General features: G+C 36.2%; 3 protein-coding genes across 5 annotated transcripts; 1 reads left to right on the plus strand and 2 right to left on the minus strand.

The window, feature by feature from the left end:
* Window positions 1–466: 466 nt before the first annotated feature.
* On the plus strand, window positions 467–6,693 carry LOC18106399 (poly(ADP-ribose) glycohydrolase 1). 3 transcript variants are annotated; one of them, XM_024589337.2, is made up of 11 exons: window positions 467–788; window positions 1,247–1,445; window positions 1,710–1,813; window positions 2,492–2,699; window positions 2,847–2,951; window positions 3,155–3,273; window positions 4,369–4,512; window positions 5,409–5,550; window positions 5,708–5,914; window positions 6,204–6,266; window positions 6,424–6,693. In XM_024589337.2, the coding sequence occupies exons 1-11, from the start codon at window positions 694–696 to the stop codon at window positions 6,595–6,597; spliced, it is 1,560 nt and encodes a 519-aa protein (XP_024445105.2). In that variant the 5' UTR covers window positions 467–693; the 3' UTR covers window positions 6,598–6,693. The 3 variants fall into 3 exon arrangements, with proteins under 3 accessions (XP_024445105.2, XP_024445104.2, XP_024445106.2); XM_024589336.2 differs by having other exon boundaries at window positions 1,260–1,445; XM_024589338.2 differs by lacking the exons at window positions 1,710–1,813; window positions 2,492–2,699 and having other exon boundaries at window positions 1,260–1,445.
* A 2,437-nt stretch (window positions 6,694–9,130) lies between these two features.
* On the minus strand, window positions 9,131–9,442 carry LOC18106398 (uncharacterized). The gene has a single exon (XM_024589255.1). The coding sequence runs from the start codon at window positions 9,440–9,442 to the stop codon at window positions 9,131–9,133; it is 312 nt and encodes a 103-aa protein (XP_024445023.1).
* Window positions 9,443–12,708: 3,266 nt separating this feature from the next.
* Window positions 12,709–14,736, minus strand: LOC18106397 (uncharacterized). Its single transcript, XM_006372235.2, has one exon. The coding sequence runs from the start codon at window positions 14,734–14,736 to the stop codon at window positions 12,709–12,711; it is 2,028 nt and encodes a 675-aa protein (XP_006372297.1).
* Window positions 14,737–16,255: the final 1,519 nt, after the last annotated feature.

Below are 16,255 nucleotides of genomic sequence, written 5' to 3' on the forward strand. Positions count from 1 at the left end.
GCTAATTTCTCAAGAATTTTGAAGGAAAAATCAAGAACCCTAAACCCCTTTTGTTCGCCCTCTAGCCACCGATCATAACACTAAGAGTGGTGTTTTTATACTTCAATTTTTGGCTAGTTACATATTGACCCTATTTCAATAATTCTTCTTTTTTAATTTTCAATTCTTTCCATCTGAATAAATTGGCACAAACTTTCATATATATATATATATATATATATATATATTATATTTTTTTATATTTTTAATTTGAATGAATTAACTCACATTTTTTTTTAATATAAGTTATAAGGTATCACTTTAAAATAAAATAAATAATTTAATTGAACACAACAACAAGAAAAGAGAGGAACATCCGAACATGTATTATTGTTTCGAATTTTTTTTAATTTTTATTGTTTTTAGATTATTTTAAAAAATAAAAAATATTATTTTAATATATATTAAAAAAACATTTTAAAATAAAGCTGAAATATTCCAGAAACGAGGGGAGAGAGAGAGAGAGAGAGAGAGACAGAGAGAGAGGGATGGAGGGAATGGAGAACAGAGAAGACTTGAAGTCGATGCTACCGTTTCTGCCTTTACTACTTGGCTCATCAAATCTGTTTTGGCCATCCCAAGTGGTTAAATCACTCGAAACCCTCTCAAAAGGACCTCTTTACAGCAAAGTTGACTCAGGTGAACTGCTTTTCGATGCCATTTCCCATATCAGAGATTCTCTTGCTCTCCCTTCTCTGCAACCTGTCGCTCCTTTTGCCCATGGAGGTTATGCTCTCTTCTTTGACGAGGTAACCTTTGAACTTAACTCGGTTTTCCCTTTTCTTTTCTGGGTTCTCTCATTTTTATTGCGTCTTTCAAGCTTCAATGGTTAAAAATTTTCGAACTTCCATAAAAGAAGAGTGATTTGAAAAAGCCCATTATTTCGCTTGCGCTTATATTTGATTCATTATGTACAAAGTTTTGAACTTTGACAGAAAAGTAGTTGAATGGGTGAGCTACGAAGGATATGTTGCAAATTTCAGTCTAGGAGAGTTATTTTGAGAAAAAACCCCATCATTTCTCAATTCTTCTTAGTTGGTTTTGTATGGTGTGTGCGCATTTTTCATAAAGTTTTGAGCTTTCTGTTGATTTTTTATTTTGTATTTTCATATGCATGAACTGATGCCTAGCAAATCGTTTTAGTTGCATGTTATCATGCTAAGAGCAAGAAAGAAATTTTCCCTTAGATGTTATGCTGAATTTGTAGGAGTTCAATGCAGCTAATTTCCCGGGCAGAGGCTTCAAAATGGTTTGAAGAGGTTGTCCCAGCGTTGGCTAACTTGCTCTTGAGATTGCCATCTCTTTTAGAGTCTCACTATCAAGATGCTGATTACTTGTTTAATGGTGTCAGAACTGGCCTTCGCTTGTTGGGTTCACAAGAAGCTGGCATAGTGTTCCTTGGCCAGGTATCTCAGCGTGTTTGGTTTTTCTTTTCTCAAATATTATTCTTTTATTGGATTAAAAGTTTGCTTAAAATGCATCAAGGGAGAAGTGAATTTCATTTGGTAATAAAAATAGCACGGTGACACTTAATCTGTAGGATGTTGCAAACGGCTTCTTGTTCTCTTTTGAATATCCTTTACTAAATTACAATTTCATTCTGCACTTAGAAAAGCATTTCTTCATTTATAACATCACAACTGATTATGTCAATCAATGCTGCTCTTCAGGAATTGGTTGCTGCTCTCCTCACATGTGCGTTCTTTTGTTTGTTTCCAGTCTCTGATAGAGGTTCAAAACGTCTTCCAACAATAAATTTTGATCATTTGTTTGAGTATGTGACCTTCAGCTTTCTTTTGTGGACATCTTGAACTTATGCATCATGTAATAAATATGAGCTGTCGGCACTACCTAAAAATTGTAATTACCTAGGCTAGCTATGGTCCCACTTTATTATCATTTCGGTCTATTCATTCTTTTTATCACATGGGGATGGTATTTTTCATGAAGAGTCAAATGACCAATATTGTGTCCAAAAAGAAACTAATTGAGACAAATAATTACTTCATGCTGGAGGTTTAGGTGTTTCGTTGTAGGCTACTGTATTTCATATAAGATGCATATGTATTCTGGAACTTGAACCTTATTATATAAGAAAGAATTTATAAAACAGTTCTGAAATATAGAAGGAATAATGTTCACGTCTTCTCATGTCATCTTCTCTATATTTTGTATGATCAGACTGTTGAAGACAATTGCTTAGGATCTCCAAAATCCATATACTTAAGACCAGGCAGTTCACTAACTGTACAGTGTTACACAAACAATCTCTGCGGGATGCTTTTATGCCACATTTCATTGTCGAGTAAATCAAATTTTTACTGAATGCTATTTACCAATTGGTTTTGCTTCTATAATTCAGTTCACCTTGTCTATGTTTAACTGAAGACTCATTTTAAACTTTTTCCTTGACCTGGAAAATAAATCCATCTGACACTTCAGTACTTCTCAGGGATATATATGATGAGGGTTACAGAAAAAAGCAGGAGAACAAAATAAAGTGTATTATGCATTATTTTGAAAGGATATGTTCATCTATGCCTGAGGGCTTTGTCTCCTTTGAGAGGAAGGTTCTTCCTTTAGAACAACTTCCTTTGTGTGTTTCTTATCCCGAGGCAGATTTTTGGAGCAAATCTGTTGTTTCTCTCTGCCCTTTTGAGGTAAGTTAATAAATGGATTAGTGCATAGCTAGCCAAAGTTCAAATTTAAACAATCAGCGGAAAATTATCAACCTAATCCAGTAATTTGTTTAAATTTATTCTTGATTTGTGGCATTTACTTGTTAGTTGGTCATTTCATCTTTCTAGGTCCATAGTTCAGGCTTCATAGAAGACCAATCCAATGGAGCTCTTGAAGTTGATTTTGCTAACAAGTATCTCGGAGGTGGTGCTCTTCGTAGTGGCTGCTTGCAGGTATGAACTTTTTTATGGACTGTTGATGTCAAATCGGTTATGGTTGATACTCAAATTAGTCCATTTATTCACGCAACACTTCATTTCTTCATTTGTTTCTTGCATATTTTTTTCCTTATTGTCATGTTAAAATTGCTGTTATCTTCTTGCTATATTACTTAACTAATATTGAGGATATTTTGTTGCTTTATCATCTTTTGTAGGAAGAGATACGGTTCATGATCAATCCTGAGTTAATTGCTGGAATGCTTTTCTTACCTTGCATGGAAGACAATGAGGCGATTGAAATTGTTGGTGCTGAAAGATTCTCAAACTACACAGGGTGAGGATAACTTGGTGGAGAACTTCAAAACTTGACTTTAAATATACCATCAAGCAGTATATCTGTTTTATTTGTTACTTGAATCACAATAGTATGATATGTAGGCATGTATTCATTGATGAAATAGTTTCTTGGGTCATATGAATTGGTGTGTATAAACTGGGGTATAGGTATAGTGCCCAGATTTGATTTAAAACAATCAGAAATTAATCATCTTGTGATGAGTTCCTGTTGGTGGGTTAACAGCCTTGTCAGTCCCAACCCGTGGAACTATCCAATGTAACTATCATGGTTGAAGGTGTGTGTTTCTAGGGCACTCCTTTCTTTTGTGTTTTGGCTCCCACCAAAACACTTATTTGGAACTGAAACCATGTTTGCCAAAACAGGGAACCCATTCCATTTCTGATGTTTTCTTAGTGTGTGTATGAGAAATCAGATAGCAACTTGTGGAACTGAAACGATCATAGTCCAAACGGTGTGTATTTCTAGGGTGCACCTTTTTGTTTGTGTGTTTTGGCTCACACCAAAACACTTATTTGGAACTGAAATCATATTTGTTAAATTAAGGAACCCATTCCATTTTTTTATGAGAAATTAGATAGCATGTGCAGGTTCTTTCTTTACTTTGTGGAATCCTACATGCTGATGCATGCTGTAAGCAAGAAATGTTAAGAAATTAAAATGACTTATTCCATATAACTTGATGGATTTGTGCAATATATGATCATCTATAGGTGTCTTAGTCATACTCTCCAAAATGTCAACCTAATGTTTTTGTGATGACATATTATGAGTATCATCATGAATTAATATGTAGGCAGCTTTTGTGGAGGGTTTATCTTTATATCTGTTGTTTATACCTGTTGGTTCAAATGTAACTATTTTTACATAATGGTAAACTTTTAACCATTGATTAACTAGCTTACGATTATACTTATTTGTTTGTTATCCTTCCTTTATTAACGTTGAGATACAAACTTTTCTTTTCATGTTCTGAATTTGAAATAACAAGCATTTCCGTAAGAATGGAATATTGATTTCAGTTAACTAATGTTGCAGTCAATTTCTTATCAGTCTCCTCTTTGACTGCTGCAGGTACGCCTCTTCTTTTTGTTTTTCTGGTGACCATGTGGACAAAAGGAATGTTGATGGTTTCAGAAGATGTAAAACCAGGATTGTTGCCATTGATGCATTATGCAGGGCAGGGATGAGACAATATAAGTGCACATACCTGCTTCGGTATGTGAAATTTGGTTTTCCAGTGCCACACATACTTGCATATGGAATTGAAAGGAAGGTTTTTCTTTGAGAGAACTTATAGAAGAGTGTGACATGGTTCCATATGTGAGTTATCAACATGACAAATAGTATTTCTCAACAAAACTAGAAAAAAAAAAGGATGAACATGTGACAAGTGGTGGGTGCTCGAAACAACATGACTCTCTTCTAATTTCATGTTGTTCCATTTAGACTTTTCCATGCACACCAAATGGTTGTGCATGTTGAGTGAAACTCCATGAAAGTTGTTGCGATTTTCCTTCGAGAAAAAAGAAAAAAATAACTTTTCAATTTAAAACATGCTTTATCAGTGTTTGTTTAATAGGAACACAATCAAGGAACTCAATGTTGTTTTCTACAGCTTTCTTAATTGAGAATTCAGGAAGATAAAATCTGAAATTCTAAGTGTGGTTGGGAAAATAGTATGCTCCTGTGTCCCCCTCCTCTTCCTGTGTAGAGCTTTTAACAATGTTTTGTGAAAACACCTTTGAAAGTAGCTTCATTTCTGAAATAGATGAACTTTTCCTTGGTGACAGTGGTTGAAATTCGTTACTCATACATAACCAATAATTTGGCATGCCTTCTAAATGCCGCTTTAGAATTTATCATATAATAAATTTGTTTCAAGTGAAGTTGTTAAATTGTGTAGAATGATGAAACTAACTTTGAGAGACCTGTTGCATTTTAGATTGTTTGTTTATCTTTCTACATGGCTTCCTTGCCTAAATATGCAACCTGTGAGACTGATGGCTCACTATCTTGTCGAACAGTCAGGATTTATGTGCAATCTGATTGCCAAGGAGGGTTTTTAGTTGATTTTGTTAATTTTTTGAGTCCTACTCGTTTGGTTTTGGCAGGGAGGCTAACAAGGCATTCTGTGGCTTTTTGGATCAATCTAATTGTGACCATCACAAAAGCCTGTTTCAAGATGGTGGCTCACAAGGTTCTCAGTGTATGGAAACTGATAAAGACACTAATGTTGTGGTGAAGGACTTTCCGGTGCGATCTCCACCAGTTTTCTGAGCATTTTGCTTTTCATTGTCTTTTTATTTTTCATAGTCAGAATGATATGAACCTGCCCATGCACAAAATGATTGATCTGGTTCTTCCATTATTACGTTTCTTTCTCAATTCTTGTTGTTATGCTTGGAAATAGATGGATGAAGCCCCCTCAACTTCTGTTGAAATTGCAATGAACAGAGGAGAATATATAAACCAAGTGATCGGATATTCTGACAAGAAGGGTAGTTGGTGTCTTGACCTTGAAGATAAAATCGGTATTGCTACAGGGAATTGGGGGTGCGGAGCTTTTGGTGGAGATCCTGAACTAAAGACCATGATTCAGTGGCTTGCAGCTTCCCAGGTAATCTTTTTATCGAGCTCTACTTGCAAAAGCTATGTAGGGGAGTTGATGCGTGCCAGTTTGTAGCAGCAGCAGCTTTTGCATCTTGACCTGCTGTAGGAGATATTGGTTGCCAAACAGCTGTAGGATTACCATCACGAACATGCATATAATTTATGTATAACATAAACCATTATGAAATTACTAGTAATTTGTGTGTTGCCACTGCTAGTGAAACTTCTATCTCCTCTAGCTTACCTTCCTCCTGTTCCATACCGAGATTTCTTTAACCAAGGTGCATTTGTTTCAGGCAGCAAGACGTTCTGTTTCGTACTATGCATTAGGCATTAAATCGTTGCAGAACCTGAATCAGGTACTTGCAGTAATTTTACCACTTGTGAACATTTCTTGATGAAAGCGCAGAAACGATTTACTCCAAGAAATTGATTAAGCTTAAACTACAGTCTTTGTAATTTTTATATTCTATGTTCAAAGCTATGCTGTTGCTGAATACAGTTATTGTTCTGCAGGTGAGTCAATGGATTCTGTCACATGAATGGACGGTGGGAGACCTTTGGAATATGTTGGTGGAGTACTCTTCTCGGAGATTCAACAAGGAAACTAACTTGGGTTTCTTTGCATGGTTGCTTCCTACGCTATTTGCTCATGATGCTAAGATGTCAAATTTGACAAGTACACCTTAATTTTTCTCTTGTTTTTCCATTTTTTTAACAATGTAATCAACTCTTTAGTTTATTTTTTAATATATCATATTCCATGTGTTCCCTCCGCGAAAGAAATGCAACTTTGCACAAGTTGTTGATGAATATCTCAAAATGCTTGCTTGGCCTTGTAAATTCGAAGATGTAGATAATCTTGAAAACCAAGTCATGCTAGCATAGGGAAAATCATGTTTCACCCTTTATTTATCTTTTATTTATTTATTTATATAGCGGGGTTTAAAATAATAATTATTTGACTAGGATGTATTTTTAATTCAACCCCCTGTATTCATTATTCTTCCTGTCCACATCTAGGTAGCTTTGTCCACTTGAGCCCATAGTTATGAAACTGGACCTGCTTGGCAGGTCGATTGTATCTAGATGACTTAGTAGCTGGATTGGTTCGTATAAAATAAAAAAAAAAACTTGACGAAGCCTGGTTGATCTACCGGGTTGACTTGTAATCCGAGTGATCCATCCAAACCCTGGGAAAACCATTTCCACTGTAATGACAAATGCACTGCTAAGAAAAAATAACCAAACGCATGAAAATCAGTGCCCGTATCTATGTCATTAACTTTGCTTGATTTGGTGGCAAGTTGATATGCTTTTTATATCATCATTTTAGATTTAAATTCGAAGGAAGCTTGGAAAGAATTATTTTCTTCTTTTTCCGAATGCTTAAAAACAAGGGTGTATTTGGATATTCTCGGACCAACTCATACATAAATCAAGATTAGATTATCTTCTCGGACGATTTAAAAGACGCACCCTTTATTTTGACCTTGTGCATTTAGATTAACTCACTATTTTTTTCTGAAAATTAACCTAGAAAATAAATAAAAAATATCTATACACACCTGCAAGACAGGTCATGAACATTAGGGTCACAAGGCATTTATTGCCATTCTGACCAAGTCAGTCTATGCTCACCTCTTCAAATTAATAGATTATTTGGTATTTAATAAGTTCTCTTGAAAAAAATTACTTTTTTTACTTTAAATTAGTTTTTTTTGCCATACTGACCTAGACTTCTGCACTTGGAGTAGAATCCGAGGGCTAGAATCAATGACAAATGCCAAGGCATAAATAATAAATGCTTCCTTGAGAGGTTAGAAGTCTGGACAAGTGGAGAGCTCAACCACCAAAACCTAAACATGGACATCTCCATTAATGGGGGCTGCTTTTTCTTACATCTTTTCAAGTCAAAGAACAACCAAACCACGGCTAACTACTCCAGCTGGGATTCATTTTTACATCCTCTGGTCCATCTTGGAATCATCGCTAAACTTGAATATGTTCAATGAGGTTGTTAAATTTAACAACATTCTTGGAAATTTCCACAATCTATGACGTTTGTTTGTCTTCCAAGTCTCGAGTTCTACTGTGGTTTTGTCTGAACATAATTTGCTTCCAAAGTCATTCAAAGAGAGAGGGAGAGCCAATCATGTAAGTTTCTCTGTTTTTTTTTTTTTTTTCCTCACCATCGTGCTGAAAGGAAAGTTCCAAACTTGAGACTTTTACCCACCCACAAACAGAAATAGCTCATGATCAACCAAGCATAAGCTAGTTCAGGTTGCCTAAATGGACCCTCCAATCTTCTCCATTGTATCCAAAATCGTGTGCGCTAAAGTTGCATACCATACAGTTCTGCTTCGTTGATTATCACTTGAGCTAAATGGGCTCTTAAAATTCATCGACGCGGTGGAAATCACGGTTCAAACTAAAAGCATAAAAAATAATGCTTTTTGGCTTTAAACGTCATTTACGAAGATAAATGCTTAGACAACAAACATACACTACTTAATTGTTCATCATTTAATTATCTAATTAATCTTCTCAGAAGAACTAAAACCATTTTCATTTTCCAAAACGTGGATGAAAACGTGAAATCCTTTCCTTGTCACAAACAGTAGTGCAGCGAATATTGTCCGCAAAAACCAATTAAGCAATCATTCTCACAACTCATTGGTCACACCCCGAGCCAAGATTAATCAGTCAATGTTCTTATTCACAGATGGCATCAAGATCATTGCATTTGCTTTCACATGTGCTGGTACGCACTCCTCCTTTTCTAACACATTGGTGGCAACGCAACTTATCAGGGCTCCAACGTGAAATTAAATAAGAAATCTATTCCTTCTCTGTAACAAAATCTGTTCTTGGAAATGGATCGTTAGCTTAAAAAAACGCAATGAAAAGTGGAGAAGAAAAGAGAAAAACAATTGTTGTAGTGAGATAATTATACTCCCAACTTTTTTCCTATGGAAGAAGACCAAATCCTTGGAAGCAAGCTCGTCGCATGCTCTCTAGAGTAGCTTTACAGATAATCACCATTTACAGGCTTCATCACATAGAAGAAAGATGCCCCAGCTGGAACAGTACCTTATTTTTATTACCTCATCTAGGTTGGAAAAGAAATATATATTACAGGAAAAAGAAATAGATAAAAGGGATCAAGATCTTGCAACATTTGATCCCAGAAGTGTCATTTCTAGGCGCTTGTTACACAGGGCTAAACTCTTTGGCTCCTGAACCTCGCAAGCTGCTTTGTTTGAGGAGAAGCAGCAGTTGTGGAACGAACTGCCGGTGACGAAAATCCACCTGAGAAATCTTCATGAACAGACCAAAATCTCCGATGAACTTTTTTCTGAGAATTTGTGTTCTCCATGGATGGTTGGAAATGTAGCTCACTTTTAGGTGCCTCGTGAGTGTAGAAATCTGAGATGTTGTAACTTAGTGCAGCACCAACTGAAAGACACTCATATTGCCTCCGAGTTTTGTTCTTCCTGAAAGCTTTGCAGACCAAAGGAATGAGTCCCTCCATCAATTGTCTGGTTCTTCTTTTTCCCTTATGATTAATGGAAAAACAAATGAACTGCTTGAATAAAGTTTGGAGTTATAGACTTTAGGGTTTGTGGGGTGGGGTGGGGTGTTGGTGGGATATATACCGTCCAAAAACTTTTCTTTCTATGGGGATTAAAAGTCCAACACGTCTAATTGTATTTTTAGACCTTCAGAAGGAAACAAAACAAAATTTCTCATATTCTAAATCTTTCTATCAGATCATCATCATCAGAATAAATTATAATAAAACCAGAGAAAAATCATGGAAAACTATAGAAAAATCAGTTAAAAGCTCTACAATAGTGACATGGCATGGCATTGAACAGGCAAAATAATGAAACCCGTTCATTAGAATATAGATTACATCAACAAGACCTTGATTTTTCTTCAAATTAAACATTCTTTCCTTTTATTTACAGTGAAAAATAAATTAAAGAATTATATCTTCCTTTTGCTGACTAGGTCAAGTTTTGTGAGCACATGCATGTAACATCAGGTCTCAATTGGGAAGCAATTCTCTCGTAACAAAATTCAAGTTAAAAACAAACCGTGTCACAAGAAAGCAATGGTATTTTGCTCAGTTGACCTGTAAGCTCTAATGCAGTTCCTCAGCTAAACTAATTAAAAACAATCCCCACTACTTTCCTTTAATATCCATTTCTAGATATAATAATAATGATTAGTTATTGTTCTATGATAATCCAAGTTGATTTGGTTTGAGGTTACATCAGATGATGTCCTGTATTGACCATTGGCGGGGCAAAAAAAGCTGTTAATTTCCATTGCTTCTGCTAGGCAGAGCTGCCATAGGTTATTGATGGATTACTTCTTCACTACAATCCATAGATGACTCCATGTAGCCGGCATTGGTGGGTGGGATAATTAAACAAAAAGTCTTATATGCCATGGTTCTTGTTTACCTAATCATCTTACAGGATGTAGTGATGGTGACATAGAACAAGCATAAATAGGAGTATCAAGGTCATTCCTTTTATCTTCTAACATCATGAATGATACTAACAGAATACTCTGGATTTTGTCGACTTAAGAGGCAAGTATGACCTGCACAAATGTAATACCTAGAAACCAAATCAGGGACTGATTCTTGAGAGAGTTTACCTTTGATTCCTACATGACATGGCAACTAACTCTAGATAAGCTTAATCAAATTAAGTTGAAAAGTATTATAGTGGCAAGCATAGATGCATATTCATATGACTTTGTTTTTGTAGGATCACCATCTAGAAGTATAACAAATGAAAAATCATTTTATCAGAAACTTCAAGCCAAGTTTTCTTCTTGTTTATTATTTTCTTTCATTCATTTACTAGAAAAACCTCCCTCATCCATCCAATGCTTGAATCATAGTTGATCTACTCTAGTACTTAAATCTTAGATCAAGGGTGCGATCTGCATATTCCGGAGGGAAAAGAGCTGGAGAGTCCTCCAAAAGATCATTTTCAGTTTACTTAGACTGAGTCTACTAGAATGTCGTCATAGCCCTGTTCTTTAGTTCAAGGGGCAAAGTTTAGGTGTTATTCAGACAGCTTCAAGGTTCTTCTGGTACAAGTTTCCACAGATATATCCTTACTTATATATATATATATATAGTGGCTAATCAGTTCCAAAATATTGATTTGTAGACTTTGTAAGATGCTTGCTTCAAGCATTATCAGAAGTCAGAAACATATCCCAAATGCTTTGTGACATTGACATTAACTCAATTAGCCTACCCAACCTTGTGACATCTCCGGCAATTTATCTGAACAAAGCTATTACAAGGATGACATCCGAGTTCTCATCTTCTTGTGAAGCTGAAAACAATGTTTTTAAATTTCTAATTACCTTTACCCTTTCTTGCCCATGCTCTGTCCCTCTACTTCAGCAAGCCATTCCTATAACTAAAAAATTATTTCCACAAGCATACCCAAAGCTAAATAAATTCCCACAATCCATGATGCATCAAGAATGTGACACGTTATGTGAGATTTCCTTTGCTGAGTGACTTGTTTTGGAACTAGCTTGTTCAATTAGGCAATCGAATTCTATTTGAAAGCTTGAAATTTAATATGAGATCCGTGAAATGGGTTAGTTACCTCAAATACAAGACTACCAAAGATGGTGAATCCAATATCAGCAAATAGGCCTCTTGCACCATCAACTTTATAGTGGAGTTGTGACTTCCCACCAGGACCACAGCCCGCCAAATCAATATACTCAATCACTGTGGTTGTTTATATGATGGCCACTGGAAGCTTACATGGTCGTTAACTTCAGGACCCGTGAGATTAGTCGAGGTGCGCGCAAGCTGACCCGGATACCCACGTTAAACTAAAAAAAAAAATATATACTCAATCACTGCAAGACAGAGCTTATAATATTGCCAGTCTATTTGTACCATTGACAGGGAAAAAAAGTTGAAAATAAAGGGTTTTTGTAAAGAGTTTTTGATCTCAAACCTGTTCGTATGACAAAGGAAAAGCTCTTCTAATTGCCACAACACGATCTTTTCACCTAATACAGTTTCCCATGTTTACCTCTGAATCATTACTCCTCAGAACATCCAGAGATCAGAAACTGGTTTGTGAATTTAAACCTCCTTGTTATAAACCTTCTACCAACAGTACTTTTGAGAGCATCAAACTCATGGCTCATGCAACTTGGTCTGTAATTTTAATTGTATTACATTTCTGTTATACATTCAATTGCTATATTTAGTAATAGCTAATGCTGTATCCAGCATATGATTCGTTTCAGCATATATTTTACCTATTTTGAGATGGCACAACTTGGTATTTTCAAACTTGCTCTGTTATAACTTTCAAACTGAAAGGTTGGTTCATCTTTCTAGCCAACAAGTAACAAGACACCATCATGGTCTGTGAAACAGCTCTCAACCTATTTTTACCAGCTTTTTTTTTCCTATGCTATGCTGCTGTGTCTTCTGACACCTTCTTTTAAAACAAGTAGGAAAATAAAAAAGCTATGAACAAGAAGAAAACATACGTTTCTGAGGTCCAAAACATCAAATTAGATCTATTTTTTCAACAATTTAGCAATGGAATATAGTGTGGTAATGGATTTAAGATAACATAATGAATAACAATATTCAAACAAAGGAAAATCAAGAGATACAATTGAAATACAAATTTTGGAACAAGTAGAGTACAATAGTGATCATTAAGAACCACTTTTGAGCTGAGGTTAGTCAGATTTTTTCTAATTGAATTAAATAACAGATAGGGATTATGCTTGAAACAAATGGTTCTTGTAGCATAGGGTCCAATCTGAATCATCTGAACGAACAAGACCACCTCCATCGGTGCTTATGGACTCTGCACACGAACATGGTGGTTGAGAAGGGAGGCCATCCTTGGTTTTGCCACCTGTATCCTGTTCCGTCTTTACAAATTCAGTAGACCCAATACCATTAATTGAAATGCGATCCGTTGCGGCCTCAACGTTGAGCTGAGGACTCTTATGAGATTTTAAGCAATCAGTATTGCGGACATTGCCATCATCCTCTTCATCAGACAAGTATCTACAACAATCAAACTCATCCATCTCAAACATACGACTCACCAACCCTTCCCTCCAAGATATTCTCATCTGAGATTGTGATACATTCTCGGCTGTAGAATTAGAAAACCAAGAATTCCGTTCTTCCAAAATTTTGTGAAACTTGGAAAGATCGACTGAATTGGAAGGCATGGTCAGAGAATCAAACCGGAAACTTGAATTGGTTGGATCCCATACTGACGCATGGCTCATGGGAGATAAACTAGTCATCTGAAGCTGCCCAGCCACTGAATTGAGATCAGAATCAAAGTTACCGACTCGTCTATCACAGCTAGTATCAGATTGGGGAGTTTGAATTATATTTCCACTACCCAACGAGCCTATGGAGAATGGAGAATTCTCTGCATCAGTGCAATGTCGATTCTCCGTCTCTTCTTCTAAAGATGAAACGGGAAAGTTATCGCATAAAGGAGTTCCCAGAAATCCTTGAAACTGAGGGACAGGGAGCGCACTGGGAGAAAGCAAAGAAGCACTCCTCCTCCCAGCACTAATAGTAGAAATACTCCTGTTCGCACTGGTATTGCACAACTCCGGTGAAAAACCACCATAGCCAGATGAAGGTGAAGCAGGAGAGTTGTGTATGGCACGCTCCTCCAATCTCCTAAAACGGCGTGACCCGTTCCGAGAATTCTCCTTCTGACCCTCATCCTTCTCATCACAAGGTGATAAAAGCCAATGCATTGAAGCGTCAATAGGCAAAGGCAACATAGAAACATCAGAATTTTCGATAAGCCCTACATCATTCGCTTGTTCAATATCATCATCGCTATCAAAACTACCAAGAGCTTTAGCTTCTCCTCCTGCGAGTATCCCTCTAGGCCTACATTTCCTCTTGTCAGTAACCCCAGACACAACATGACCAGCACCATAACAAGTAGCAGGAGTAAGCGTTTCCACTGTCATCAACTTCATAGATGACCCACATTGTATCTCTGGTGATACTGAGGGCTGAACTGGAGGGGTCTTGGTATTGCTACTTGTCGAGTTTGACTCAGCTTTACCGTTTGATGATTTCTCATAACAATCATCATTCATAACCTTACCACCAACTCCTAAGTTCAAACCAGACCCGCTTCCCACTTTACACAAAGGAGTCAAATTGGCTCCACTACCCTCACAAACTCCATCGATCATCACCCTTTTTAACTCTCCAGGCCCAGATTTCAGCTTATTTTTCACAAGACTGCTACTTGACTCCAAAAAGGAAGAGACTTTAGAACCACCAACTTCATTCCTAGAGGAAGCGCGTTTTTTACCAGATTGCCACTGGTATAGACATGGCGGGTGGTTTCTCTTCTCCTTCTCCACCTTTTTTGAAATGGGTTTCTCCTTCGTGGGTCTCATACTAGGAGCTGACTTAGGAGTTCTCGAGGGCTTTACTTTTGTCAGTCTTTGATTATTACTAGTACTACTACTAAAAGGGGTTTTTGCAGAACTGGAAGAGGAAGAAGAGTGAGAGAGAAGGAACCTGAGACAGCCCCTAGGAGCTTCAATGGAGGATAAAGAAGAAGCATTGCTGCTATTGTCAATGCTGGTGGTGTCAATGCCACCATTGTTGAGATCTTGAAGTGGGTTTCTTCTAAAACTTGGCTGATGATGCTGCTGTTTCTTTCTCCTTCGAGTCTTGGTGGGTTGTTCTGGTAATGCTGCAGATGGGCATTTTTGGTTGTGGGTTTTTGATGATGATTGGTTCATTTGGTAGGAGAATGGAGTAGAGAAAGTGCAATCTGTGATCTAATCCTAAAGAGGAAGAAAGTGAATGACGATGATTTGTTTTATTTGAAATTAAGAGGGAGGAGGAGTTTTGACCCCCCCCCTTTTGAGTTTGACCTTACTTCTCTTGTATTCTACTGAAATGCCACTGGATTAATTAGAGGTTAAATGGGCCCTACTTTGTTTAATTCAAACCATAATCACATTGTTTGGCAAACTGCGTTTCACATCTAAAAAGCTCTTTTTCTTTCATTGTTATTTTTTTACTTCTTTAAATAAAATAAACCTTTACTTAAATAAGTAAGAATCTACAAAAATAAAAAAAATAAAAAAATCATCCATATTTACACGACACACACTTTACAGGAAAACCCATAAATTGCTGTTAAGAGTTTAAGCAACAGCGCCAAATAAATTATTTATTATCAAAATAATTATTCTTTAATGGATTTGGAAAACTCATTTTATGCAAAATTAAATAATTTCTTCATATTAATTATTTATTATTTCTTTCTCTTTTACTATCAATCATCCATTCCATATATTCTTGTGTATAATAATATTATTTTTGTTCATTTTATTTATTCTTCCTTAATTATGTTTTTTATATATATATAATTCACACGCATGATAAATTCTTAGTCATTCATGCACACGTATACTAGGGTTAATCTCTGTCTTTATATATATAATTTTTTTTCTTTGGACTTTATAAGAATTTTTAATGCTAAGATTTCAAGGGTTATATTGAAGAAGCAAGAACCAGTTGTAAGCTAAAAAAATACTCTTCACTGCACAGTTAAAAATTATAAAGTATAAACAAATAAAATAGAATTTCGACATTTTGCCAACAGAAATTTGGAAAAGAGAAACTTCAGAGGCACGAGTCTAATGAACAATAGTTGATTTTTTGAGCGTTGGATAATGAAATATTTACGATGAAATGGATTCTTCCACCAAGTATCGAACATGTTGAGGTTTTTATTTATGGCCTGTCTATTCCTTCTCTCAAGACGATTAATGAATTCTCAATATAAATTCATGAAAGTCCCTGGCCATCTTTATCTTCCACAGGACCCTTTAGGCTCCCTTTTAGATTCATATACAAGGCCTCTTTTCATCTCTTCAGACCCACAAAGCTCAGGTCTCTTACTGCTTTCAAATTTGTTTCTGCTTTCCTGTTTCTTACCTTCATCTCATAATATAACCCCACTTCTCCCAGAATATGAATCAACCAGAGGCTGCTAGAGTGAAGCTAGAGCTGTCAAACCTGTGAAGGGACTGAAAGATGTTGTGGTTAAACTGAGGGATCTGGAAGTCGCAAGTGTAGTTGGAAAGCCTTTGTTCACTGAAAAATTATTAACTCCTTCAAGTGGAAGACTTCAATTTCCAAGAATTTGAGTCCAAGTGAACGGTCATTCGGAGTTACCATCTGATGTTCTTGTTGAAGATGAGCATAGTTTCTATAGAGTAGTATGAATGGAAACCTCCCAGATGAAAA

This window comes from Populus trichocarpa, chromosome 17 (assembly GCF_000002775.5).
Source record: "Populus trichocarpa isolate Nisqually-1 chromosome 17, P.trichocarpa_v4.1, whole genome shotgun sequence".
Lineage (NCBI taxonomy): Eukaryota > Viridiplantae > Streptophyta > Magnoliopsida > Malpighiales > Salicaceae > Populus > Populus trichocarpa.